At 46.0% G+C, this 27,143-nt stretch overlaps 1 protein-coding gene across 3 annotated transcripts; it reads right to left on the bottom strand.

Annotated features, from left to right (window-relative positions):
- GDNF (glial cell derived neurotrophic factor) lies at nt 1-27,143 on the bottom strand. Of its 3 annotated transcripts, none has more exons than XM_009240656.4 (3): nt 26,920-27,143; nt 22,125-22,223; nt 1-3,458 (listed from the first exon to the last, which is right to left on the bottom strand). In XM_009240656.4, the coding sequence occupies exons 2-3, from the start codon at nt 22,195-22,197 to the stop codon at nt 2,974-2,976; spliced, it is 558 nt and encodes a 185-aa protein (XP_009238931.1). In that variant the 5' UTR covers nt 22,198-22,223; nt 26,920-27,143; the 3' UTR covers nt 1-2,973. The 3 variants fall into 3 exon arrangements, with proteins under 3 accessions (XP_009238931.1, XP_002815551.1, XP_009238930.1); XM_002815505.6 differs by having other exon boundaries at nt 22,047-22,223; XM_009240655.4 differs by lacking the exon at nt 22,125-22,223.

A 27,143-nucleotide genomic window follows, 5' to 3' on the forward strand; every position in this document is an offset into this window, starting at 1 on the left:
TACAGAGAGCAATAGAAATGAGTTTTTATTTGTAAAAAGTTACAAAATGATATTGTACAAAAATAAAGTCTGTAGAGAACTTTGGTTGTATAACACAAACGACCGAGACAGATCAGAGAAGTCAGAACTTCCAAACAAGTGCACTCCTCACTGTATCAGATGGTGATCGCAATGATAAAGAAAAATCACAAACTTTACCCTTTTGTGGATTTGGTGGAGCAAGTTGCTTCCATTAAAACCTGCTTGTGGTGTGTAGGTGATGCCGGGAACAAGCTATCAACACCCGTTGGATCCTACAGCTTTTTTGGGCAGGGACTCTCCATGGGGAGCTGCTGGGTGGGGGCGGGGGCAGTCACTGAGGTTGAAGCCTGGGAACAGTGGCCATCGCACCTGCCAGGGTTCTCTGAATGGGACAGATGCCCCTGGGGCCACATCCAAATTGTGCTCCACGAATGACTGGATGGCTGGGGTTTGTCACTGTTTTGAGCAGTCTGAATTCTCAGCAAGATCCCAAGAGAGCGTGAGAGGGAACGCCTTTCCTCCATTTCGCAGGCGGGCAAGGGGAGCAGAAAGGACAGAGAAGGGCAGAACCATGAAGAATTTGGGTATTTTGGGGGAAGGGGATCAGATGTCTGGTAACTGCTGCTTCTTGTTACTTTGTAAAACTGACATGATTACTTGATGGAGGCCAGTATTTCATTTAATTGCTAAATCTGTCATAGTTTCTATGACTAATAGCCACTAAGGTAGTAATAGATTATCTCCTTGATGAAAATCCCTTTTATGAAATGTGTAACAAGCTGTAATACAGGGCCTAGTGTGTCGTACATGTGTTGGCTTCCTGATAAATTCACAATCTAGGGCATGGAGGAGGTGGCTGTTCCCACCCTATGCTTCCTCCCACTCCAACCTCTTTTTTTTTTTTTTTTTGAGACAGTGTACTGCACTGTCACCTAGGCTGGAGTGCAGTGGCATGATCACAGCTCACTGCAGCCTCGACCTTCTGGACTCAAGTGATCCTCCTTCTTCAGCCTCCTGAGTAGCTGGGACCACAGGTGTGCACCATCATGCCTGCCTAATTTTTAAAGTTTCTGTAGAGACAGGGTCTCCCTACGTTGCCCAAGCTGGTCTCAAACTCATGGGTTCAAGAGATCCTCCCACCTTGGCTTTCCAAAGTGTTGGGATTATGGGTGTGAGCCGCTGCACTGGCCCCGACCGCCTTCATTTAAAGGCAGCACACTCCTAAATATAGGCTCCATGTGTGTGGCTGTGGCTGGCCCAAATATGGCTTCCTCAGCACCCTTCTCAGCCATCTGCTCCCCAGGGAGCTGTCAGGTGTTTGGGTATATAGAAGCAGCAGCTGTTGACCCCCGGTGACAGCCCAGGGGTTGTATAGGACCTGGTAGACCCTACCCATGGAAGGCCCCTGTGTCTCCTGGGCTGCACTGGGCAGCCAGCATATTCTCGGGAGGGCGGTGGGTGGGCAGAGATGGAGGGAGTCGGTAAAACGGTAGCTACCTGATACCATTGTTGACATTACTTTTAGGTCAGCATTAAATCCAGGACTACCTACTAAAAGGAACTGAACCTTTTCTATATATGGTTATGCATAGTACAGATAGGTATATGTGGAGGGGACTAAGAGCTTAAATACAACAGGAAGTGGAGCCCACGACGTTTCTGTTCAGCAATGGAGCAAGGAAGAAATAAAGTCAAGTGCCAGTGGTCTCTGCACGCTGCTCCAGGAAAGGGGGCTTGCCTGAGATGCTCCACAAATAAAAATTGGGAAAAATGCTGAAATCTGGGGAAAATTAATGAGAAATTTTCTTTAAAAGGTAAAGTAAGTGATTTTTGCCTAGCAAAAAACTTTTTAATACTTTGAAAAGCATGGACCCTTGTTCCCAATTCAAATTTCCTTTTGTCACCTTTCTTTGCATTTTGCGAGCACATATACTTTGGCACCTTTGAAAAGAAACTTTAATAAATAAGGGAAAAAGAGAAACTCATTAGTGAACGGTAATAAATAACAATAACTTAAATTTCAATAAATATCTTCTCTATATTTCTGTATCTGAAACAGATGCATTGCATCGAGTAGCTTCTCTGGTCACTGGTGACCACACATCAATGGAGCTGGGTATGTAACATCTGTCTCTCTGTAAACCAACAGGCCCGAGGGGCTCTCCCTGCCCGGGGGCAGTTCAGGGCCTTCCCCGATTCTCTCCTACAAGAATGCTGGCGAAAACCACAACTCGTTTCCTGTTTCCAAGGACATAAAGCAAATACCTTCAGGTTTGTGTTTAATCATGAGCACAGCCTTTTTGGTTCCTAGCCAACTTCCTCCCACCCCACACACCGTGATGGAAATCAATCACCAACCGTTGGCAAAAATGCTGGTTGTAGTAAACCTCGGGCCTCAACTTTCAAATGCAAAGGTGATTATCTCTTGTATCTTTGCTTTTTTTTCCCTCTCCTTTCCAGGGTATGTCTCCACTGAGTGACAGAAAAATAAACCTCTTACTTTCAGCAGTAAAACGTAATGACAAGGAACAACACCAGGATCTGTTTCCCTGGTGTCTTCGGACACATGAAAACAAATCACAGGAGATACACTGGTTTGGTTCAAGTGCATCCGCAACCGCGCCGGTAATCAGTGATGGTGGACTGTATCAGCTGAAACGGTGGCAACAGCCAACCAGGAACATCAGCCCTGAGCTTCTAGTGACATTGGCTGCCATCCTGGAGAATCCAGAGGGCTGTTTTCTCTCTCTCCTGTCCAGTTGTCTGTAGCTGGATCTCCCTCTACCAGGCTCCCATGATGGCTGCCTTCCTCCTCCTCCTCCTCCTCTTCTTCCTCCTCCTCCGCCTCCTTGGTCCTCATCTTCCATTCTGGGCAAACATTTCCTGGGAACCTTGGTCCCTTTCTTTGCACTGTAGCAGGAATGCAATACACAGCAGTCTCTGGAGCCGGAGTCAGATACATCCACACCTTTTAGCGGAATGCTTTCTTAGAATATGGTAAACCAGGTTATCATCTAAAAACGACAGGTCATCATCAAAGGCAATGGGTCTGCAACATGCCTGCCCTACTTTGTCACTCACCAGCCTTCTATTTCTGGATAAGTTTTTCAATATTTTGTCGTACGTTGTCTCAGCTGCATCGCAAGAGCCGCTGCAGTACCTAAAAATCAGTTCCTCCTTGGTTTCATAGCCCAGACCCAAGTCAGTGACATTTAAATGTATTGCAGTTAAGACACAACCCCGGTTTTTGCCCCTCTGGCCTCTCCGACCTTTTCCTCTGGAATTCTCTGGGTTGGCAGCTGCAGCCTGCCGATTCCGCTCTCTTCTAGGAAGCACTGCCATTTGTTTATCTGGTGACCTTTTCAGTCTTTTAATGGTGGCTTGAATAAAATCCATGACATCATCGAACTGATCAGGATAATCCTCTGGCATATTTGCTGTTCAAAAAGAAAAGAGAAAATGGCACATGAGACAAAATGATCATTTCAAGCCGTCTTCAAGATCAAAGTGCCCCCCTAAAGACAGCAAAAATTGGACCCACAGCAAAACTATCAGCCGATTAAGCTATAGGACCACTGTAATCCCCAAGAACAGAGGCAAAAATGCAAAGAAGAAAGATGATTTAGTTGGAAGAGGAGACTAATGTGGTGGTTACATACTTTCTCAAAGAAAACAAATCCTTAGAAGCGTAGTTTTCATTTGAATAACATCCACCATTTTTAACAAGTCCATGCAGAGCTTGCTGTGAGCTGGCCAATCTTCTAGGGGCATTTTTCTTGCCTAGTCACACAACCTAGAGTAGTGGTTCTCAAATGTGAGTATGCAGGAAAATACCCTGGATATTGACTACCTTGCAGATTCTTGGCCCTACCCTTGGAGACAATGAGCCATTTGGTCTGGGGAGGGGCCAAGGAATCTGCATTTCTAACAAGCCTCAAGGAATTCTAATGTAAAAGATCCACGCACCAAAGATCCATGCACTAAACTTTGAGAGACACCGTCTTAGAGGGTGAAAAAACTGAGGTCTTCAATATGGCTACCTTTATCTGGAATACTGAGTGCTCTTCCCTGAAACTTGCTTTGATTCTGTGTGGCTGAGTGGGACAAGAACCATTCTGACATAACAAATGAAGAGCTCAGGAATGCAACTACAGTTTAAAACTTCCTTAAAAATCATTAAGGAACAGGAAAACAGTTTATATTTTACTAACAAAGAGACTAATTTACCGCTTCCTTTGAACAGCATGACTTTAACAAAAAAGTCCAGTGATAGAGTAAAATGGCATTTATGTATCACAGCAATAAATGAAATGAGATGCTGTTCGTGCATAGAAGCAGCCCTGCCCCCAAGGGTGAGGTCCAGCCTCAGCTGCAGGCTGTCACATGGCTCCCACTGTCTGGCTGCAAGCAGGACAAGAGGCTCATTAGGGAGAGCACACGGAGGAAGGATGCGGGGACACTAAGATGTCTGAGACCTTTGGTGAAAGTATAAATCAGCAGTCTCTTGGTGCTTTCTGCTGGATTTCAGCGTTTGCTTTGGCGGATCAAGTAAGCAGAGAAAAGTAACTAATGGAACAATGTAATGAATTTCTAAACGGGGGAAAAACAATTCAAACACCTGTTTCTTAGGTATTAGGCCTCTTATGCCCCCCTCACCTCATTTTTCAGGTCATTTAGTATGTTTAGGATTATAAGTGGCTTAGAGAAATAAACCACAGAAGAGTTGTCAGCAAGAGTAAATGTTTTTTGCCAAGATTGTGTTAAAGCATAGAAAGATTACATTATGTCTAACCCAGGTCAAATTGTTTTGTCATAAACCTAACCTATTTAATTGTTAAAATATATCAGGTATCCCTCCCATAGAACAAAATCTAGCAAAAGCAACTTAACCACGTGTGTGTAGAGTGTGTGTGTGTGTAATATATAAAACATATGATATATAATAATGAAAAGACTGGTGATTGGAATCCTTAGAATGCCTAGCTGCTATCTGAAATTTAGCATTGGCTGGATCAGCTGCACTGAAGTCACAAAGCTGTTTCCACACTGGCTGAAGCCCTGTCACCTTTTGCCTGGATAACCACAGTGGCCCCTGAACTGGGCTTCCTCATTCTACCCTTACCCACCTTCGATCTATTTTCTACCCAGCACCCAGAGGGATACTTTAAATGCAGAACATAACCTCCTCTGCTCAAAACCTTCCAATGGCTCTCCATTACTCTTGGAGAAAAAGCCCAAATCCACACTGGCCCTAAAGGCCCTACCTGACCTGGCTGCCCCTCTCCTCCAGCCTTTATTACCTCTGACCTCCTCTCTTGTTTCTCTTCTTGTTCCCTCCCATCTAGCTATCCTGGCTTCCTTACCATTCCTCAAACACGGGGCTCAGTGTCAGCACCACTGACCTTTTCGGCTGGGTCTTTCTTCATTGTGGGATGCTGTCCTGTGCACTGTAGGATGTTTGGCAGCATCCCTGGCTTCCATCCAGGACAGGCCTGATATGGTATGGCTGTGTCCCCACCCAAATACCATCTTGAATTTTAGCTCCCATAATCCCTACATGTTGTGGGAGGGGGCCCGGTGAGAGGTAATTGAATCACGGGGGCAGGTTTTTCCTGTGCTATTCTGGTAATAGTGGATAAGTCTCATGAGACCTGATGGTTTTATAAAGCGCAGTTCCGCTGCCTGCCCATGCCCTCTTGCCTGCCGCCATGTAAGATGTGACTTTGCTCCTCCTTTGCCTTCTGCCATGACTGTGAGGCCTCTCCAGCCAGGTGGAACTGTGAGTCCATGAAACCTCTTTCCTTTATAAATTACCCAGTCTCAGGTATTTCTTCATAGCAGTAAGAAAATGGACTAATACAAGGCCCATAGCATCCCCCATCCTAGTCATGACAGATCAAGGTATCTCTGGATATTGCAAATGTCCCCTAGGGGCAACACCATCCCTCGAGAACTATAGCTTAAACAGTCAGGAACTCAGGGCCTTTGTGCTGGCTGTCCCCTCTCTGCCTGGACCCTTGGCCTATAGAGCAATTTGCATTTTACCTGCAATATAGGTAGGCAAAGAATACCAGATTAAATGTCTCCCACCCTGTGGCTACTCCCACATCTCCTTCAAGTCTTTGCTCAAATGTCACTATCCACAAGTCCCACCTGACCTCCCTATTTAAAACAAGATTCCTCCCCAACCCCTAATCCAGATACCCCTGCCCTGCGCCTCCCCCCCACCATAATTCTTGCTACATTCTAACATACCATCTAACTGATTTCTTAGGGTTGTTATTTATAGTCTGTCTTCTCTAAAAGAATGTCAACTCCAAGAGGCAGGAACTCTGTCCTGCTTGTTCACTGATGGATCTCCAAGTGCTTGAGTAGGCCATGGAGGCCTACGGTAACTGCTGGCTGAATGAGTCAGGTCATTTTACTAGGGGGAAAGAGAGTTCTTAATTTTTCAAGGGGACACTGGGACTTTAGCTGAAAACTGCATCATTATGAAATGAAATGCTCCAAAATAAACAGCCCACATTACTCAGAAAAGCTACTCTGTCCTGAGTGGCACAGTCATTGCCCACCAGAGAGCTGAAGGACTGTCTCCAAACCGCCTTTCCTCCTCAGCTTTCTGCAGCTTTGCAGCAGCACTAACTCTCAGCGCCCACCTCCCCTGAGTCTCCCAAAGCTCTCTGCTCCCTGAGTAATGCTTTCTTAAGAGGGCCCAGGAGAGTGCTCTTTTCTTTTTTTTTTTGTTTTTGAGATGGATTTTCATTCTTGTTGCCCGGGCTGGAGTGCAATGGCATGGTCTCGGCTCACTGCAACCTCCAATTCCTGGGTTCAAGTGATTCTCCTGCCTCAGCCTCCTGAGTAGCTGCAATTACAGGTGCCTGCCACCACTCCCGGCTAATTTTTGTATTTTTAGTAGAGATGAGATTTCACCATGTTGGCCAGGCTGGTCTTGAACTCCTGATCTCAGGTGATCCGTCTGCCTCAGCCTCCCAAAGTGCTGGGATTACAGGAGTGAGCCACTGTGCCTGGCCAAGAGCGGTCTTAATTTGTCCTTTCCTTTGTACTGCTTTCTCACTGAACTTCCTTTAGGAAGTTTTCTTTCAAAACAAAACAAAACAACAACTCTAAATCACTTTGATTGACAGAAACAATTGACTTAAAAAAAATGAGCTGCTTTAGCTATTGGTGATTTCTTTCAATAATAAGCTATTAAAAAGGAAACAAATACAGATGCGCCCAGTTTCAAAAAAAACATGCTTGTATATAAATTGGAACTTATAAAACAGATATATTAGGAGTGATTAATCAAAATACAGAAGAGTCTTCAAATTAAAAAAAAGAGACTCTGTTTTACAAAAGGACTCACATCATAGACTCTATTCAAGAATTCTAAATAGGTCATTAATTTAGGAACCTGGGCATATAGAAAGTTAAGTTGAATTAACAATCAACTGAAGATTAATCAGAAATGAGGGTAAAACATTACTAAAATTTTAATATAAGCTAATAGGAAAAGATTAGAGTCACACAAGTTTCAATTATACTGGTTTAGAGACTCATTAATCTATATGTTATATACTTTTTTATTACTAGAGTTATAATGATAAGGATTTGAATCAGCACTTATAGTGTTCTTTTTTAGCCCTTGATACTTGGAAGATCTTGAAAACCATTTTTCTTCCCTTTTTAAGACATTTTGACCACATGGCTTTGTCACAGGCTTTGTTTGCCAGGTAAAATACGGAAAGCCTGGTTGTATTTGAATTTCAGGTAAAGAGTGAATACAAGTCATAGCAAATTTGTCCAAACCCATGGCATGTATAGCACCAAGAGTGAAACCCAATGTCAACTATGGACTTTGAGCGATAACGATGTGTCAGTGTAGGTTCATCAACTATAATAAATGTAGCATTCTGGTGGGGGATGTTGAAGTGGAGGAGGCTATGCATGTGTAGGGGTAGGGAGTATATGGGAACTCTCTGCCTTCCTTTCAATTTTGCTGTGAACCTAAAACTGCTCTAAAAAATAAAGTCTATTATTTATTTTTTTTGTAAAAGGCTTCCTGGCATGTGGCTTTTGAAAATTCCTTCCTTTGATGGGAAATCTCCTTCACACTTTGTTGCTAATGTGGAAATATTATTTAAGCCCCAAGTTCAGGCCATAGGCAACTCTTATTAAGCTGAAGGTTTTTTTTTCCTTCATAGTCATGAAAAATAGAAGAAACAACAAATATTTTTGCTGGAAAATTTACATGGATATGAATTCTGGAAGCTAGGAAAGGGCAACATTGTATTTTTCAAACCACAGGGCAAATAGGCCTGCATGTTCCGACTAAATGAGTTCATTCTTAGAGCCAGCCTCAATTTATTGATGCGAGGCACTTGGGGGCATTAGGAGCCATACTCCTCTGCAGAGGATGCTGGGCAGCCTCACTGAGCCTGTCCTTAATTCTTCTGCAGAGGCCTCTCACCCAGCCCAGACAAGAAACTCCTGGTGATGAGCTGAGATGCCCACAGCTGTCTCCATTTTCCAGGAATTCACTGAGCTGAGGGAAAAGAAGAGGGGTCTGGGTTTGGATTCGTTCCCTAAATTAAGACTTACTGGCGCATCTCTGTCTTCATCCTATAAAAGACTTGGCAGAATGTCAGATATGCAAATGACCCTCATTTATTAACTTTAATAGTGAAATACTTGCAAACCACAAGAGAGGAGCACCATTAAAAAAAAAAAATAGGTCATATCTTTGCTCATTTCCCAGACCTGCTTGGAGGATATATCTTGGAAAACATGTCCATCTAAAAGATAAAGTTTTTGGAAATCCAAAATGCTCAAATGCATTTAAGCTATCCTTCAGAGTGCAACCAAATATTTTGGTGTTATTCTATTTAAAATATTTTAACTTTGATGTGTTCTTTGTATAAATAGTGTTACTTAAACAAATGAAACCTTGTACCGGGGCACAACTCTGGGAACAAACAGTTCACTGCAAAGACTTTGCTGCCCTCGATTATGGGGAAAACAAAATAGTAATGTCATCTCAGGACCAAAGGACTGAGATAGTGACTATTTTGTAAAGTCAACTGAGTTTTAATAGGAACAATGGTGAGGGCTCCAAGTCCTCCCTGTAATAGCTGAACTCAAAATTACATAATCCAAAACATTATATTGGTTAAGCTGGCAATAGTGGACAGAGTCTTTTCCTAAAATGCCAGATTTGTCTAAAAACAGTACAGGTTCACTATATTTTAATCAAAGGGTCATTTTTCTACTTGTAGCTGGTTGTCCCCTCCTCAGCCTGGCCAGGCAGGGAGTCTAAGCTGACTTTCATTCTAAGTCATCCTAAGTCCCCAACCTGTGGGCCTGAGAGGGAGGTGGCACAAAGTTGTCTATGAGGGACAAAGTGGTGAGGACACAACTCCTTATCCAGAAGGTGGAAGGAAGGTCTTTGAGGCTCAGAGGGACCCAGGAGAGAGGGGGCCTGACCTCAGTACCCACAGTGGTCCTGTTCAGGAGATGTCTTCCAGGCCAGGCTTGAGATCTGCATGAGCTGGGCTTGGCTGATGCAGGGGCCCCAGAGAGAAGGCTCAGGGGTTTCTTGCTGTGGGGAGAACAGTCTTGCTACTTCACTATAGTGTCCAGCTTCTGTGCCTGGAAGGGTGAGGGCTAATGTGACTCATAGGGGTGAGCTGCTGCCTGAGCCAAGGCCACACAAGTGAGAGATACATCAGGAACCAGTGGCCAGTTGGTGGGGCTCAGTTTTGGGATGGGGCAGGATGCTGAGGATGAGGCCACAGGATGCTGCACCTGCAGCTGTTGAGGTACGGTGCCATCCATCCTGACATGTACTGCTTCATATGAAAGGCTGTCTTCAGACAGGAGGAAAATGGAAAACCCACTAATGGTGGGAGACATTTAATCTGGTATTCTTTGCCTACCTGTATTGCAGGTAAAATGCAAATTGCTCTATAGGCCAAGTATCTGAAAAATATAGAGATCTCTCTCGATCTATAAACACATACACATACACATGCGTGCATACATATGTGTCTACACACAGAGACACACACATACATACTTATATGAAAAGAAAAGATCAACTTAAAATTGATACAACTTCTCAAGAAGAGTCCCAACGAATGTCATTGTTTTGGAATAAGTTATTTTTATCATTCTATATGATACAAACATGATTTTCTTTCACTAATATTGGAATATCATTACAAGAACTACATGGCTGAATTTAACCTGTAAAACTTCTTGCATTACAAAATTTCATCAGGCTATAACTTAGATAAGAGCTTCCTTGAAGCACTTAAAAAACATTACCAGTATAAAGGTGGAATACTGCCTACTTTCACACAACATTAACTTTAAACCTGACAACCTCCCTTCAAGGCTAAATTGAATACTATCTCCATTTTACAGCTCAGGAAGCTGAGGCTCAGAGAAGACAAATATTTGGTGAAGTCCATAGGACTAATAAATGTGGACCTGGTGGTTCAGTTTCAAAGCTCAAACTTGTTGCCTTTTTGTTTTAAAGTAAAAACTCTACTACCACTGAGCGCTTCAAGTCTTGCAGCAGATGGGAATTTACTCTGAGACAAGAGCAAGACATGCTGGTTTCACCCGTACACATTTACCAAAGTCAGCACAGGAGGTGAGAAACATACTTTCTGTTGAAAAATTCAGTACGAACTCAGGTAAGCTAAGCAGATCCTAAAGTTAGGCTGCCATGGGCCACAGAATACAGTAAATTGTCTCCTAAAAAGGAAAAGCCATGCTACTCAAGGGCATCTCTCCTGTGTCCTGGTTCTTGCATATCATGCTAAGACAGCTCTGGCGATTTCCCAGTTAAAACCGGAAAAGCCGCAGCCAGCACGGCAGCAGATCCAGACAGAGAGGCCCCATCTCCGGAAGCTCCTCCAACTCACGCTGGCACCAAATGACCAGGCTCTTGCTGCAGAGTTGGAGACAAGAGAGGCCTGGATTCCAGTCTTGGGTCAGTCCCTGACCAGCCGCGTGACCTTGGAAGTAGTCACTTAACCCTTCTGAGGTCAACTCAGTGCTCTCTGGGGTGCTTTCCAGCTCCAAAATGCTAAACTGTAGAGAGTCTAAGTCTTGGCTGGAAAGTGTGGCCAGACACGGGTTTTTCAGTCACCTCTGCCAGGGAGTAGACCACCTCTGGCTGACGCCCCAGCAGCATTCAGCTCAGCCAGTACCATCAGGGGCCCCACAAAACCCCACAGGAGGTATTTTAGAACTCTGCAGTGCTTGACCTCTTCAGTTTACCTCTTGGCTCAATGTCTCGGCTACATTTGAAATGATCGTCATCAATCTTCTCTTAAATCATCAAGTCATCTTCCTGTGCGCTATTTAAGAGAGGTAAAAGATGTGTAGAAAGGACCCTGTATCTGCATCTGAAAGCATCCAGATTCTACTGTAAGGCATTCTTAAACGTCAGTTTCCATCTGTAAAAATAGAGACGGGCCCCATGACCCCTGAGAGGACACACTACAGCCTCACGTTACAATTCCTTCAGTCTCCATCACCCAAAAGTCAAACACTCAATTTACCATTTTCTTCGAACCTCAATTTTATTCATTTCTGTTTTTGCTGCTTCAAGTATGCTTAGGTCATACCCAGGTTATGACTCCAAGGCTAGAATTGCCCACTGCAAGTGGTACAAAATGGATCGAGAGAGCCAAGCAGATTGTCCTTGAAGCCGATCTCTGGGCTGTCAACTCTTGTTCTTATTTGACCTTCAGGAACCTCTAAAATGTGCAGTCCATGAGAATGGACTCTAAATGTGAGTTCATGAGAATGTTCCAGTTCTCTGAAAAACTTCTGTAAAGTTTTGTTATCTGCTCCTATTTCAAAGCGATGACTTTGCCACTTATTTGAACTACTTTTTTAAAAAGGCCCATAGATCAGTAAGCACTGAATGCTGATGCATCTTACATTATGTAATGACCTTCCGTGCTTTCCTATTTTGGACACGGAATTCATCTAGTGTTTGGTAGACCATCCTGATCATAGGCTGCTGTTGGGTTAACTTTCAGAAGTGTCCAAAGCATCTATTTTCCTAAAAACAATTACCAGCTGAGGTAATTTACTAAGTCACTGTGACCATTTCCAGAGCTACCAGTGCATTCTCTTCAGGACCAGTGGTTTGTTGACAGTAAGGCATGACATCGATTTATTTGAAAAGTATTTGCACTGTAAAAACACCAGTGTTTTGTTGTTTTAAAAAAGCATTTCTGGATTCTCTCAAGGCAGAAGAAAAAGACCAACCAGAATGCAAAACACTTTAGAATATAGAAAAAGGAGCTATGGGTGTACTTTGAAAAGCCACTTTGCCCATCAAAATGCCATCTTATTTACCATCTCCACCCACTCTGAATGACATTGCACATACTAGTTGTACTATATCCTGAACTGTTATCCTACAACTCAACTAAGCAAATTTGTAATAAATGGACTGAAAATTACTCCATCAATACAAATAGCCAGAAAACCCCACTCAGGGAGAGACAGACAGTAAATTCCTTTGTTACTCAGGTTCTGATCACCTTGCTCTGATTTCTATGTATGTGGTCCATGCTTTTATTACAGTTATGCTAATAATTTTACAGTAATACAGCACGGTCCCCCTGGGTGGAAAGTGTCCATTCTTCAGCTTTTAAGTCAGGAAAACACCCAACAGGGTGTTCATTTGTTAGCTAATCCATGAACACCTGGTGTGAGCTAAAAGCACTCCAGAGTCGGTAATAAACACCGCAAGCTAACGAGCACACACCAGGAGCTCTGCTACTGCCCTTATAAAAAACTTAACAGGGAAGGGTGAGAAAGTTATCCAGTAAAATTAAGTGCACAAAAAGCCACTAGGGCAAATCATCCCTGTGGTGTTATCAGAGGCAGGTGGTTGTGGGGGTGGTGGAGTCTCTCCTTTCTTCTTTCAGCGAAGCCCTGCCCCCAGCCTGAGAGGCTGCAGGACTCTGCAGGATTCTGCACTGAGCATCCCTCTTCCCAGGGGACCCACTGAGCAGTAGGTAAAAGGCATGTAAGGGTCTCAGTGATTTGAACAAGAAGGAGGGACTAAGAGAAGATGAAAGAAATCTTCTTTATCATTTGAAGTTGGTAGATTCCTGTGGTCAGATATGAGGAGGGAATTTCTACCCCCAGTGAGTGAATTTACGGGAATCTCAAAGACTCTTCAGGTAACGAGATATGGTTATCATTCTAAAACAACTTTACCTGCCAAACCCATTCCCTGATTTTTTTTCCTTAATGACTTCTTGATGCAGTCAGAAGAGTGACATCTGAGTGTTGTGGGCTGGCAGGAAGTGATCTTGTGCAGTGGTGACAAGTGTGAGTGCTGGACTCTGGCTGCCCTGTGTCCAGACCCTGGCTAAGCTGCTAACCCTGCAAACCTCAATTTTCCCATCTTTCAAATGGGGCTAGTCACACCTTTACCTTCAGGTCAAAATTAATATGATAACGTAAGAAAAGATTTCAGCTTAGTTCCTGGTCCACAGAAAGTATTTCACAAATGGTGCCTAATGTAGGCCAATATGGTTATCACATCTGGGATCCTCCTTCAGCAATATTTGCACAGAAGGCAGCAGTGCAAAGCCAACTCTACAGTCTCTAGACAAAGCCAGATTGCCCAAAAGGGGATCCAGACACTGGTCCCTACCTAGTCTAGCATGTTCTACAGAGGAGAGACTTCTGTGCAGGGCCTGGAGCCCCTGGCATGGTGGGTTGTGGGCAGAAGCCACAGGCCTGTCTTGGGAGGCTGTGTGAGCTCTTCCGTGTTCCTCAAAATGCCTGACAACTAAACATGCAAATGTCAGCAGACCCCAGAGCCCATGAGGGATATCTTTGTGTCCACTATGGCTTAGAGCAGTGTCTTCAAACTGAGGCACCTGGCCCTCTGGGGGCACATGAAGACTTTCTGCAGTGCCTATGGGTGGTTGAAAGGGAATCCATGTCCATTTCCTCAGTTTCCACATGTGCCATGTCCTAAAACTTCTGGTCTGCCTGCGGATGCTCCTGCTGTGGTTCTCCTTCCCCACGTCCCCTTTTCTAATCCCCCTTTGTCCTTACTGAGAGACAGTGTGCTTCTCACCTGTCTAGCCATTCTATTGTGGGGCCTGTCCTGGGGATAAACACCTTCAGGTGCAATACAAAGGCATTCATGCATGAATGGCTCTTTGGAACAAACTGATATTGGGCGCCTCTTGATGTGAGGACACAGTGCCATGAATATGATATTCCAAGGATGTTTACCTACATCTAATCATGTGGAAATAATCAGACAGATCCAAACTGAAGGGTAGTCTGGGAAACAGCTGGCAAAAGAGCCCAGAACTTTCACAAATGTCAATGTCACGGGGAAAAAAAGACTTGGGAATCATTTTAGATTAAGGAAGTATAAAGATACCAGACAGTCAAATGCAATTTATGGTCCTGGGTTTAAAAAAAGAAACAAAACATAAAGGACATAATTGCTACAACTGGGGACATATGAACACAGACTATCTATTGGATAACAGTATTATATTCATATTAAATTTCCTGAGACTGATAACTGAACTGTGGCTATATAAGACATTGTCCTTCTTCTTAGAAGGTACATACTGAAATATTTAACTTTCTGATGTTTGCAACAAATTCTCAAATGGTTCAGAAAAAAACGAGGGAAAATGCTAAACAAGAGGTTAATCTTAGTGAAGGATGTATGGGTGTTCACTGTACTACAAACACTTGCAAAGGGAGATAACTTTGTGAATAAACCAAGAAATCCTGAAGCAAATTGCTCCATATTTCCTCCTGGCCAAGCCCCTTGGGAAGCCTCAGTGCTTTCTTTGCTTGTCTAACTGTTCACCTATCCATCTCTTTACCTTACAATTGGGATCCAGAAGTGTGACAGTTGTCATGGGGTGTATACTAACATGTACATTTGAATTGAAAATGAAGTCAGACCTTTTCTGACCAAAAAGGCAATTGATTTGGGCTGATTAGTTTGATCATTTTCCATGAACTGAATAAACTACATATGCAGGTGCAAATTTTTGCCAAAAGAATATTTAAAGCATATATACAGTTCCTGAAAGGGCTAGAAATGACATCTGGTGTAACTATTTAAACCTATGATGAAAAATTTTAGAAAGCTTCAAAGTAGGTAATCGTTTTTCAACATTCTTATTTGCAGGTTTGCAGACAAAAAAAATTGGAAGGCCATATTGTTTTAAAACCATGCTTCTCTACTTCAATTATGTTATTAAAGTTATGCAAAAGTGGGTTTTGCCTCTACTGAGCTAACCAGTTGTTTCCCATTGGCGACCCAAGTCTGCTTACGCATACTCCCATTCCCACTGAGGCCATCGCTCTGGCATTCGTGCAGTCACACTAGGTTCCCATGTGGATGCCATCCCCTCGCTGGGCAGAATGGGAGAGATCTGAGAACTAGAGTCTCCCACAAGGCCTCCCGAATGCTGTCTGCCTACCAAGCACTTGAGGAGACCTTGCTTTGTTGCAAAGACTTAGGGAGCCTTCTCTCATTGCAAAAAGAATCAATATTATAGGAATACTTAGAGAAATTCATGTTTCTCTTCTTAAAAGCATCCTGATCTGGACTTTGAAGTAGTCATTAGTAATACTGGCTTAAGCCTACCACAGCCCAAATGGAAATTTTAAAAGGGCCAAAAGGAAATTTGATAGTCTCTGCTTCTCTTTTCTCTGTTTGCTTAATTTTCCTGGAAATCTGTGTTTCAGGGTTAGTGAGTGCATTTTTAAGCAAGCCAAATGTCTGTATTTTCTTAATCCACTAATATGCATGCACAGTCTGTGTAAAGTCAAGAAATATTGGCTTTCGGACCAACATGCTGAGGTTTAAATTCTGCCTTCACCACTTACTAGGTTTGTGACCTGGAACAACTCTCTAGGTCTCCTTTCTTCACCTGTAAAATGGGGATAATAATATCTCCTCTTGTATTGTAGAGCTCAAACTTACTTGATTTCAGGACAAGAACTATGTTCATCATGTGGATAGTTAAAAGGTGCTAAGTCTTTAACTTTAATATTAAGTGTTTATTTGCAGCTATTCACTTACTTGGGGCTAATAGTTTGGTTCAATTGTGCCTATGTCTAGAAGATTTTTAAAAATAAAAGCACAACACCTCAAAATAAAAGACATGCTTACAGCATAGGCCCCACTCAAAAGCAGTCTGGGTATTTAGGTAACTTCTGCTGCAAGACAGCTTTGAAGCAAGATCCTGGCTTGCAGTCACCTGCCTGCTCCATGGGTGCCCCACTGCTATCAGAAACAGAGCAAACACCTTTCCTGAATTTTATAGTATCACACCATCTGGTATCATCTGTCAAGACATCTTCAATTTCCCACCACTTCTTAGCACCTCTTTCTAGAACTTGGAGACTGGTCTGTCCTCCTCTTTGTTCCACTGTCCCTTCCCCACATCATGGTCACAAATTTTCCCATGCTACTCCCTAGTATGGAATGTCCCCCTTTCCTTTTCCCTTCCCTTCCAAACACCCATCTTTCAAGTACCAGGTCAAATCCTCCCTCTTCCCTGAAGTCGTCCCTGCTATGATCCCCAAATCCCAGTGAGCTCACTGCTAGGAATTTTTACCACACATGCGTACAGCTCACCTAAACCCTACACAATAGACATATCTATCTGACTGACATTCTATTCATCCATCCAGCCATCTGCCCATCCACCTAGCAATAGTTTACAGCTAGATCACAAGCAACTTTATTTACAAATTTAGCCTTTTTGAGGCTGCATGGCACCCAGTACATGAAAGATATTTAATATTTGTTTCCTGATTGAGCTCAAGTAATTAACTAAAAAACAAATATTTTAATCAAATGAAGGTGCTATGGTCCATGAGTGTTAAATAAACAAAGATCAAAGAGACGTTAAGAGGGGAAAATATCAGGGAGCTTTAATTTTTATATCTGTTGAAGAACCTGTTGAGTACATTGCTTATGCCCTGGGTCAGCCTAAGGTCCTAAGACTGGCCAAATCAATTTAAGCCATAAATAGATTTCTTTAAGCAGTAACAGTTTGAAATGAGTTTCCAGGCTGGGGCCAGAATGAGAATATTGGTCTCAGATCTCAAGTAAAGAATCAGTGCCTCATACAAGAGTCTGATGTGCAGTTTCTTGATTCCAAGAGACCCATCCGAAGTGGCAGAGCTCCTTTCCAGCTTAGGTAGTTACTTTGTTAAAGTATTGTTCATTCATACAGTCCCTAAGCGATAAGACACAATAGATAGATGGTGTTTGTTTATTCTAAATTCTGTATTTCATAACATTAGATTTGAAAGCTTAACATTTACCCAGCTTGTTGCACTAGAAGCTTCCTTAGCTCTACAGAGGTGGTCTCACAGTTTACTAAGTTTTTTTGCTAGGATTATGAAACTTCTTAAATTAAATGTCCAGCTGGGATGGATCATTTACAAAGATACGCTCCATCTCCATACAGGTAGCCTCCAACTCACAACCCTCTTGTCACTTACATAGAAAGATCCTACCCTGCCTTGGCTCCCTCCTTCCCATGAGGGAAGAGGTCTCCCTAACATAACCATGGAAGTTTGGTGAGAAAAATTCCACTGGAAATATGTGGGCTTGGAAACTGGGGAAGGGACGGAGCTGTGAAACCTGGGAAGAGCCGGGGCAGCTGACCCAGGGGCAGAATCCCAGGAAAGCCTGGCCTGCCTACGTGCTGACCAACCAACAGTGGGGCCCAAAATAGCCTGCCCACAAGGCCTGCATTTCTCTCACTCCCCGTACTCTGTTGTGCTGCTGAAATCCCACTATTTAGAGCAGCATCCTGGCAGATGTCGTAGCGGAAGAAGGGAATTCACTGGGTGCCCAGGGAGGGGCCGTTGCAAGTAGGAGGGTGGCAAATGACAACTATGATCCCTATTTATGGAGCAGAGGCTTTACAAAGCAATATCTAAGTTAACCCTCACATCAACCCAAGAGACAGATTTACTCTTATGCCTATTTTACAGGGAAGAAAAAACAAAGCTTAAGGGATGTTAAGTAACAGCTCAACATCTCAGTTAAGTGGCAAGGCTGGGGTCCAAATCCTAGTCTGGTCTGAATGTGTCACCTTGAGCTCTTGCTTGCTGAAACTTCCCTGATTTCTTGTTCTGTGCCCTCCTTTTGCAGATTATGGGATGTGCCCCCCAGGGCAGAGACTCTCACTTAGTAATATTGTGAATGACAGTTCAGTTATATCGTGGCTTACATAGGTTTTTGTGAGCTAGCCTGAAAACTTGATAGCTTAATTTAAAAAATTGTTTCCATAGGAAATTTTGTGAACTGCTACTAAACTGGTAGAATATAATCCCATTATATTATACTAAATTAGAAATTATTTGTAATTACAACTTAATGATGCTCAATGTCATTTTAGTTGGTTTCCAGTTGCACAAAAAATTCAGCCCACCTTACTGGACTGAGGTTCTTCCACGTTGATTTTTTCATACCACCACACATGTACATTTACTAGAAGCTATGTTCCATGAGGGCAGCAACTTTTGTTTATTAGGTGTATCAAGGTATCCCTAGCACTTAGGACAGTGCCTGGCACAGACAGGCATACATGTAACTATTTGGTGAATGTATATGTGCATTTAGATGCATATTTTTAAAACCACATGCATTTTATGCTTTTACTTATTAAATACATTTAGTTGAGATAAGGAATATGACTATGATGAACTAACCTTCAATAAATTCAGACAACCTTGTGCACCATGGTCTAAATCATTAGTTCAAGACCTTCCTCCCATATAAAGTATCCTCCCCTTCCCATATAAAGTACATTTCAGTAATCTGGGGGAAACTCTGGTCCCAGCTTCAGACCTGCCTCCTGTGATCATGGAACTGTGGTGCATTATACACAAGCTGCTTTGCCTCTTTAGGTTTCAGGACTAGAGGGGTTTCCTTTCAGCTCAATGCAGCACACCAGCATGGCACATGTATACATATGTAACTAACCTGCACATTGTGCACATGTACCCTAAAACTTAAAGTATAATAATAATTAAAAAAAAAAAAAGAAAATGCTATGACATTTGCAAGTTTCAACTTGCAGATTCCTCATGCCTGCTCTAATTGCCCTTTGGAAACTGGCAAAAAGCAAAATACTGGCAAAATACTGGCAAAAAGCAAAATAAACAAACAAAGATAGCCAAAGAGAAAAGTTTTGGGTACCCCAAAAGTCAAATCACAAGTCCTTGAGTTTAGACAGGCTAGAAGTTGCTACAGGAGGCAACCCTGGGCCATTTACTTTACAGCCAGCCTTTAGGCAAGCCCGTTGGCCAATTATGAATTCCATTTGGTTATCTCACACTGAGGTCATACTAGCAATAGAATTCTGGATGTTTTATTTACATTGGAACCAGCGGAACACATGCAATGTTAAAGGTGAGTGTGCAAACTGTGTATATTCTGGTCCTCCTGTGAAAAGCACAGAATGACGTTAATGTGGCATGAAAGCTCTTTTGCTCAATCACTAAGTTACAAGTATTTGGATGGAACTAGAGGAATCAGAATTTATGATACTTTCTATTTTTAAATGAAATGTGGTGACTTAATGTTTTTCTACATAAGCCTTAACCAGTTGCACCATGTACAGTGCAGGATATAAATGTCAGCACTGTGACAGAGGCGTGTTGACACTGGTTGAGTGTTCAAAGTCTGCATACTGTCATTATTTTGCCTTCCCTGCACTTGACAGCTTGCTACCAAATCAAACATATCTGGAAAGAAGTCAATTTGGCTTAGAATGCAGCTCAGTTTCTCTTTGGGAACGTTTCTTTTTCAGGTTTCCTCTGGGATCTATTGGGTCTTTCCATAGACAAAACACAATGGGGTGTGTTTTGCTGTTCAAATGTAAATAGAGTAGTGAGAATCTTGTTCACTGATGACACAGCATCAATTTTGGAAAAGGGAAGCAATCCCTCTTCCCTACAACATGCCCTTGTCCCTGCAATCTGTGCTAACTCGCTTGCTTTGTGACTATTTGTACCTTATATGAGCCAAAGATTTTCTTGGGTATTATCAAGCCACGGTGGTTCAAGTCTGGTTGCACATTAGACTCATCTGGGGAACACCTAAAAACTCAGGTACCTGGGCCACACCCCAAACCAACTAAATCAGAATCTCCTGGGGTGAGACCTAGCATCAGTATTCTTTAAAGTTCCTCAGGTGACTCCAATCTCTTCTTAGGAGATTCTTCCCAAAGGACTTTAGGACAAGCATAAAGGCCAAGGGGCAAATCTCATAGCCACTGGGATTGTGGAGTAGAAAGGCCTGTCTTTATGGTACAGTTACAGACTATTCATTGAGCTCTAAAGTAACTTGCCCGAAAGTCACAGAGTTAGTTGAAAGCAGAGCCAGGAGCCTGAGCCAGAATTAAATGAATCTAGTTAAACAGGGCACTAATATGGCAATTAAACCTCCATGAATTAATCAGCTTTGTAATCAGGCGCAGTCATTTTTCTCTTGGCAACGTCTGGGTTAGAGAACTATTATCTGCCACTGTGTTCCTGTCCCTCTTGTCTAGACCGTTTGAGTGAATGAATAGCCAGTTTTGGAAGACCCGGCACTAAGGGACATTTTTAAGTTTCTGTTGGAGAAACATTTATATACACTAAATTTGTGATGGAAATAAAAGCCTTTAAAGTAGGTTTATACAGTTAATTGACAGACACTCTTGGAACAGGTACTTTAGTTTCAAAAGATTAACCATGTTCCCTAACTTCCTTTTGAAGTCTTAATTTGCCTTATAAAGAAATCCACTTTCTATCTTTCTTGGGACTTGTGGAAGAAGGTGCTTTTGTTGCTATAATTAAGCATAAAGTAAGCATATTGCATTTACTGGGTTGTTTCCTAGCCAAGGCCATTGGGTTTGGGGGACTCAGCGCACAGCTGACTATTGCAGGACTACTACTGTGGTTATGACCATAGCAAGTTTCAAGCGCAAAGTTACTAGAGGGATAATTCTGGGGGTGGGGTTAGGCAGGGAAGAGTAGCCAGGGTGGTATCCTAGTTACACACAGCTCATTCCTGCTTTATTTTGGGGTTGTGTGAAATTTTCTATTGCTACCTTTGTTGACATTATGCCTCTGCAACAGCCTCTATCACATGTAATGTAGTCTCTCACTTCATGCAACAAGCTTCTGAGGAGTGGAGGGAAAATGAGATCACATCACAGCTGATATGCCGTAATTGACTTGTTTCTGAAACATGTTAATTTTTGAGAGGTAAATCACAGACTTATTTTCTAATAAGAATAACCTGGGTTTTTTTTTCTCAAGCGTTAGCATTGTCACACGTGGAGTGAGCTACAGTCTTTGTCCCTAGTCCCAGCCAACACTATTTATGGTTAAGTCTTTCTAGAACCGGAACTTTTCTGAACAGAGGAACTTTTCTGAACAGATTTGACATTACCCAGACGCTTGTTCTGGAAATGGAGCCCTTCTGTGTTTTCTCTGCCTCTGGCTTGCTTTTGTGAAAAGCCGGCCTCTCGCCTTGCAGGCGCAGTTTAGGATGAAAGTGCAATAGTTTTCAGAATTAAGCACAGCCAGGCACAGACACACAGATAAAGGGCTTTGGAAGCAAAGAAAAACTGGGAGTGTGTATAGATGAGGAAACAGAAAAGGGGACAGCTGTGTGTGTGTTTCTGAGGTGGTGGTGCTGGTGGGGAGGATATTTGTTCATCAGAATGCTAAAGGAGCAGCATAAAAATTCCATCCCCTCTGTGCTGGGCAAACCAGCGCGTGTCACTTTCAGGCCAGGTGTGCGGGCAGCAGTGGGCAGCCAGGCACCCCTGGGGGCTTCAGCACCCGCACCCCTTGCCCACGGGTCGGTAGGCCACACAGCCATGAGGCTGGCTTGGGGGTACGTGCGGGGCTGGCTGCGGGTGGGGGTGCGAGGGGGTCCGCCGGCGGCCCCCCCGCGGGGAGGGAACGGTTCTTACAGTCACTGCTCAGCGCGAAGGACGCGCGGCGGCGGCCGAGGGAGCGGTCTTCGGCGGGCGCCTCGGGAGGCCTCTTACCGGCGGGCAGCGGGAAGGCGGACGCGGTGTGGAGCAGCACCAGGCAGACAGCCACGACATCCCATAACTTCATCTTAAAGTCCCGTCCGGCGGCGGCACCTGCGCGGGCAGGCGGGAGGTGGGGGAGAGAACCGCAGAATGCACGTTAAGCCTGGGCTCCCCGCGGGTGCCTGCACCCCTCTTCAACCTCGTCACCGCCCTCCTCCGGCACCGCTGCAGGCCAGCGGCTCCTCGGGCACTCCTGCCCTCCTTGCAAGTCCCTAGTTCGCTTCTCCCTCCTCAGTGCGCCCCAGAAGCAGCCCGCACTCCTGGTTCAGGTTGCAGCTGCCCTTCTCCACCACCCGGTCTTAGGGGTCAGAGTTTCAAGCAGGGCTGCCGTCCCCTCTAGTTAACCCCCCACCCCCACCACCACGATTCCTGTCCAGTCCCCTCTACTGGTGCGCAACATTCCCCATTCCTGGGGGGCAATCGTGTAGTTCCCACCCTGCGTCCTCCAGCCCAACCAGAGACCTCCCCTTCTTGTGCCGGTAGCTCCTATAGGCCCCGGAACCAGCTCTCGGCCCAAGCAAGGACCGGTGTTTCTCTTTGGGAATAAAATCAAGCGCATTCCCCTGCCTCGGGTCCCAACCCCGCTTCTGGCTAGTCTAGGGCAGGCTCGGGGGCACCACTCACCCTGCCTGCCGCCCACACCTCATTCTTCCTATCTAAATACGTATTCTGTTGCCAGAGCAAGAAGTTAGCAGGGACTTGGAGACTTTTGGCCTGTAAGGGATATCTGGTTTAAGTTACTTAACTTCCCGAAGCACCGATTCGATTTAAAATACTCGTCCCACCTCTTAAAGTTATGAACATTTAAATCACGCATGAAAAGCTCTAGCGGAACATGTAGTAAGAGCTCAGTAAATGCTTTACCATTGCTGTTAGGCAAAGACTGCATTTGTCTTGAAAGTTTTAATCCTCCGTGGTATACCCGAAAACCCTCTCTTGATTGGATTTTTGCACCTTTGAGAGATTGTGGCCCTAATCCCTTCCCCTCCCAGAGGAGTCACTGGCTCCCCTCGCCCCCGTCACGCCTGGACGACTGCACCCAGTCTCCGACGCTTTGGAGGTGCTCTGGCACTGGAAGGCCTAGACCGTGGTACGGCGCAGAGTAGGGGGTTCAGCTCTTTTCAGCCCGAGGTGGGCTCTCTTTGGCTTCTCAATCCTCACACCCCTACAAAGGAGGGCCACGCAGCTGGGGGTGGGTTAGAAAAAGGGGCTGTAAATTTGGGGGCGAGTTCCAACCAATGAGGAGACGGGGAAGAACCGAGGCATCTTGGGGTGCAGTGTTATCCAGTGCCTTCCTAATCCCAGGGTTCCAGTCTCCAGGGCACTAGTGACCTAGAGAGAATCTCCTCAAGCGGAATCTGCGAGATTCATGCAGTCGATTATCCTATCCCCTCGACCGGCTCCATAAAACGGATTCTTAGGAAAAACTCGATTTTTTTTCCCATGCGGGAGGGAAATGCAAAACCCAGGTTAATGCAAAAACCTCAGTGCCTTTCCTAGCCATTAGTTCACAGGCACCCCCGTCTCCATTCCAGGGTTCCAGTCCTCATCTCTACCCGGAACCCCAGTCCCTGTCCCGGTGCAGGCAACCCGGGGAAGCCTTTAATTCGGCCGCCACCTCCCACCTCTGCAGAGACGAATGCATTTTCCATCCCCTGAGCGTCTGTTTGTTCGCTATGCAGCTGTTGGGCTCGAGAGGGTGTAGGGACTAGAAACTCCTAGTGACCTGCAGCAACGAGCGCCTCTTGCCACACGGGCTGGTTTGCAAACTCCGGAAAAAGCTAGGTTCTGGGTCGCGACGTGCAGACACAGGAAAACTGCACCAGGCCGTGCAAAATGAGCCCAGAAAGGTACTCTGGCAGCTAGGATCTGGGGAACGCGAGCCTCCCCCCCGCCAAGCCCCCCACCGGTGCCAGCTCCCGGGTGCGTGCGAAATGGCTGGCGGTCCGACCGGAGGAGCATGGAGGCGCGGGGTTAATGCGCCATTCCAAATCGCGGTGCCAGCCAGCAGGAAGCCACAGAGGCACTAGATTTCCCTTCCGTCTTAAGAGGGTTTTCCCTGTTTTCCTGCTTGGCCGACGGAGGGCTTTTTAAATTGGACGTGGAGATCCTCAATTAGAAGTGTGGCGAAGCTGGCAAAAGACTACACAGTGGAAAACTCCCCGCCTCTCCAGAGGAGGCTCCCGGCTGCGGTTCCCGCCCTCGGCCGAGCGCCGCCAGCGCCCCGATCGAGCTCCCCTCTTCCCCCGGGCCAGGGAGGGCGCATTCTTCCCTCTGAGCGCCACCGGGACCGGCTCCAATCCGAGGGGCTCTTTCGTTCCCGGTATTTGCTGGGCGGGGGAAAAGGGGGGAGGTTGGGGGACTCGACACACACAGCGTCTACTAGAACGTTTTTCTCAGAGTCCGTGTGGGCTCCACCCCTCGGCTTCTCAGTTTGTCTCTCTATCGCTTTCCCAAAACACATCTACATCTGCCCGACGGGTTTCTCCTCAACCATGAGCCTTTGCCCGCGGTACAAACTGCTTCACGCGCCGCCACGTGCGAGAACGAAGCTCTGCTCCTGAAGTGACCGGGGCTCTGCTCTGCCAGGTGACCCCGCACCATTTCTCGTGCCTGGCAAGCTGGTCCCCTTCTGGGTCCGGGACCACCACGCCCCGGCAGGGCAAAAGCAGCAGGCCGTGGGCGCCGGCACCTGGTGGGTCCCCAGGCCTGGGGAGGCAAGGACGCCCGGGAAAGCCACAGAAGTGCTCGCAGAAGCGGCCGCTCGCCGCGAGGCACTTCTGAGTTCCCGGCAGCAGGGGGCACCAGAAACCGTCTGAGCCGTGTCGCGCCCACGCGGCCCGGAGGCTGTGTTATCATTTTAGTTATAAAACCGAAGAACCACCACTCCCTCTACGAGCCTCCCGAAATCCCATTAGCCCGGGAACCTGTGGAGGTCCTTACCGGCATCTCTGCTTTTCAGGCTCCCACCCCTCCATTCTCGCTGGTTTTCCTCTCCCCACTTCACCTGAGCGGGTTTCTTGGCAACCTGCTTTCAGACCATCCCCCACCCCTTCCTCGCGTCACCGTGACAGCTTCGCAGGAGGCAGCGCTCCCGCCGTCAGTGCCCCCGCACCTTCTTGTGCCTGGCAGGCTGGGAGGTTTGTTTGGGCTTTGCCTTCAAGATCCAGTTCTCAGAGAGAGAAAAACGAGGCGGTGGGGCGGGGAGACGGGTTTGCTATAAACTCGAGGTTTTTTTTTTTTTTTTTTGGCGGGGGGAGGTAGAGACAGAAATTGCTGGAAGATCTATTGCTTTTCTTAACTATGCTTCGTGTCCTTGACTGACAGAGGACTTATTCTCCCCTTAACCCCCCATAACTGCGGGGCCCAAGATGAGGGAAGGAAAAAGAATTTGGGACACTTCTCGCAGGCAAACTGGGAAGGGGGTCTGACTGTTTAAAGGGCCGGGTTCCAGGCCCAAGAGCACCCGACTTGCTAGCGGGAGAGGGCTAGGGATACGGCGGACTTCCCAGAGATCGGACACTTGTTACTTGTTGAAAAGGCGCCACCTTCCCTGCCAAAGCAAAGGCGCAGCGAAACAGTAAGAGTTTGGTCGAGGCCGGCTTTGACGACTTTGTGGGACTGGGTGCCTGAATGAGGTTGGAAGAAACATCTCTTCCTTGAAATACCTAAGCATATATTCCAAATACTGAGCAAGAGTCGAGCGCGTTCTAACATCTCCGCAGCAGGGGCCGGAAGAGTTGCCTTTGTCCCCGCCTATGAGCAGAAGCGTCGCGAGCTCTGGGATGGGTAAGCCCCCCGGGGGCGCGCACATCGGTCCTGGCGGCGGATTCTACCAAAGCCGAAACTAGCTGGGCCCCAGGAAGCTGGCGGGAACCCGCGAAAGTCCGTTTCCAGCCCGAAGAGGGTTCGTTTTTCTTCGTTGGGGCAGGAAACAAACCACCAGCGCGGAATTAGCCTCGAGGTGGTGTAAAGTAGTGGCAGTGGTGGTGGGGTGTTTTTGGAAAGCGGCACAGAGTACAGGAGAAAAAGGGGTCATTAAAATAATAACCTCAATGGCCTAGTGGAGTCTCAAGAATACGTTCGAGACAGAGATTTGAATCCAGGACTGGCAAGAAAGCCCCTCTCCTAACCTCGACGGGGATGGTTAGTTGGGGTGGAGGGAGTTAGGAACATGCAGGCAGCCGGGTGAGGAATGTAGCTTTGCCAGACCTCGCCCGGAGGAGGTGAGCCCTCCATTTTTAGGTTCTCAGCACCTTTGCAGCAGCCCCTCCTCCGGCCTGCGCTTTTCCTCGGCACAGATCAAAACAAGCTCAATAGTAAGTTGCACTCTTGGCAATGATAGTCATCTCTGCACGTCCAGAGAGGACACATTTCGACGGCGGTGGGTTCGAAGATGACCCAAGCTCTGAATCGTTCTGTGACTTGACGGAAGAGCGCCTGGCCGAGTCGGGGAAGGAAACTGCCCCTCTTGGGCATTCCGGGTCCAGGCGCATCTGGGGCTCCACAGATCTTTGCCCACGTGTAAAAGGCAACATGCCCCTCCGAAAGGCCGGCCTCTCTCCGGTTCTACTTTTCTCTCTCCTCGCATAGCTTAGGCTCCCTCTAGTCTTTCCACTTTCTACTCTCACCGCTTGCTCTGGGGTCCAGACGCACCCCTCTGACTAGGGCGCCCTTCAGCCAGCCGCACCCGCCCGCGACGCAGGCACCACCCGCTCCCTCCTCCCCGGCCCGCTCCCTCACTTACCTCGGATCGGGTCTCCGCAGACCCCAGGTTGGACATTAACTCCAGGTGCCCCAAGTCCCAGCCAGGAGACCCATCCGGGCTGATGGCTGGAGCGCGGAGCCCCGCCCAACAGGTCAGGGGCAAGAGTTCGCAATCCTGGGGTCGCGCGGGGCAGCAAGGGCGCGCTGGAGGCGGCGGCCAAGACTCCCGCCGCTGCCGCCGCGAACAGGGCTAGGGCTGCCGGC

The sequence above is a fragment of the Pongo abelii genome, chromosome 4 (assembly GCF_028885655.2).
Source record: "Pongo abelii isolate AG06213 chromosome 4, NHGRI_mPonAbe1-v2.0_pri, whole genome shotgun sequence".
Taxonomy (NCBI): Eukaryota; Metazoa; Chordata; class Mammalia; order Primates; family Hominidae; genus Pongo; species Pongo abelii.

Bases quoted from the DNA above. Each gene is read 5' to 3' on its own strand.
- GDNF (XM_002815505.6), bottom strand. From the start codon at position 22,197: ATGAAGTTATGGGATGTCGTGGCTGTCTGCCTGGTGCTGCTCCACACC. The intron at 3,459-22,046 runs GTAAGAACCGTT...CTTTTTGAACAG, and splicing joins CTTCGCGCTGAGCAGTGACT to CAAATATGCCAGAGGATTAT.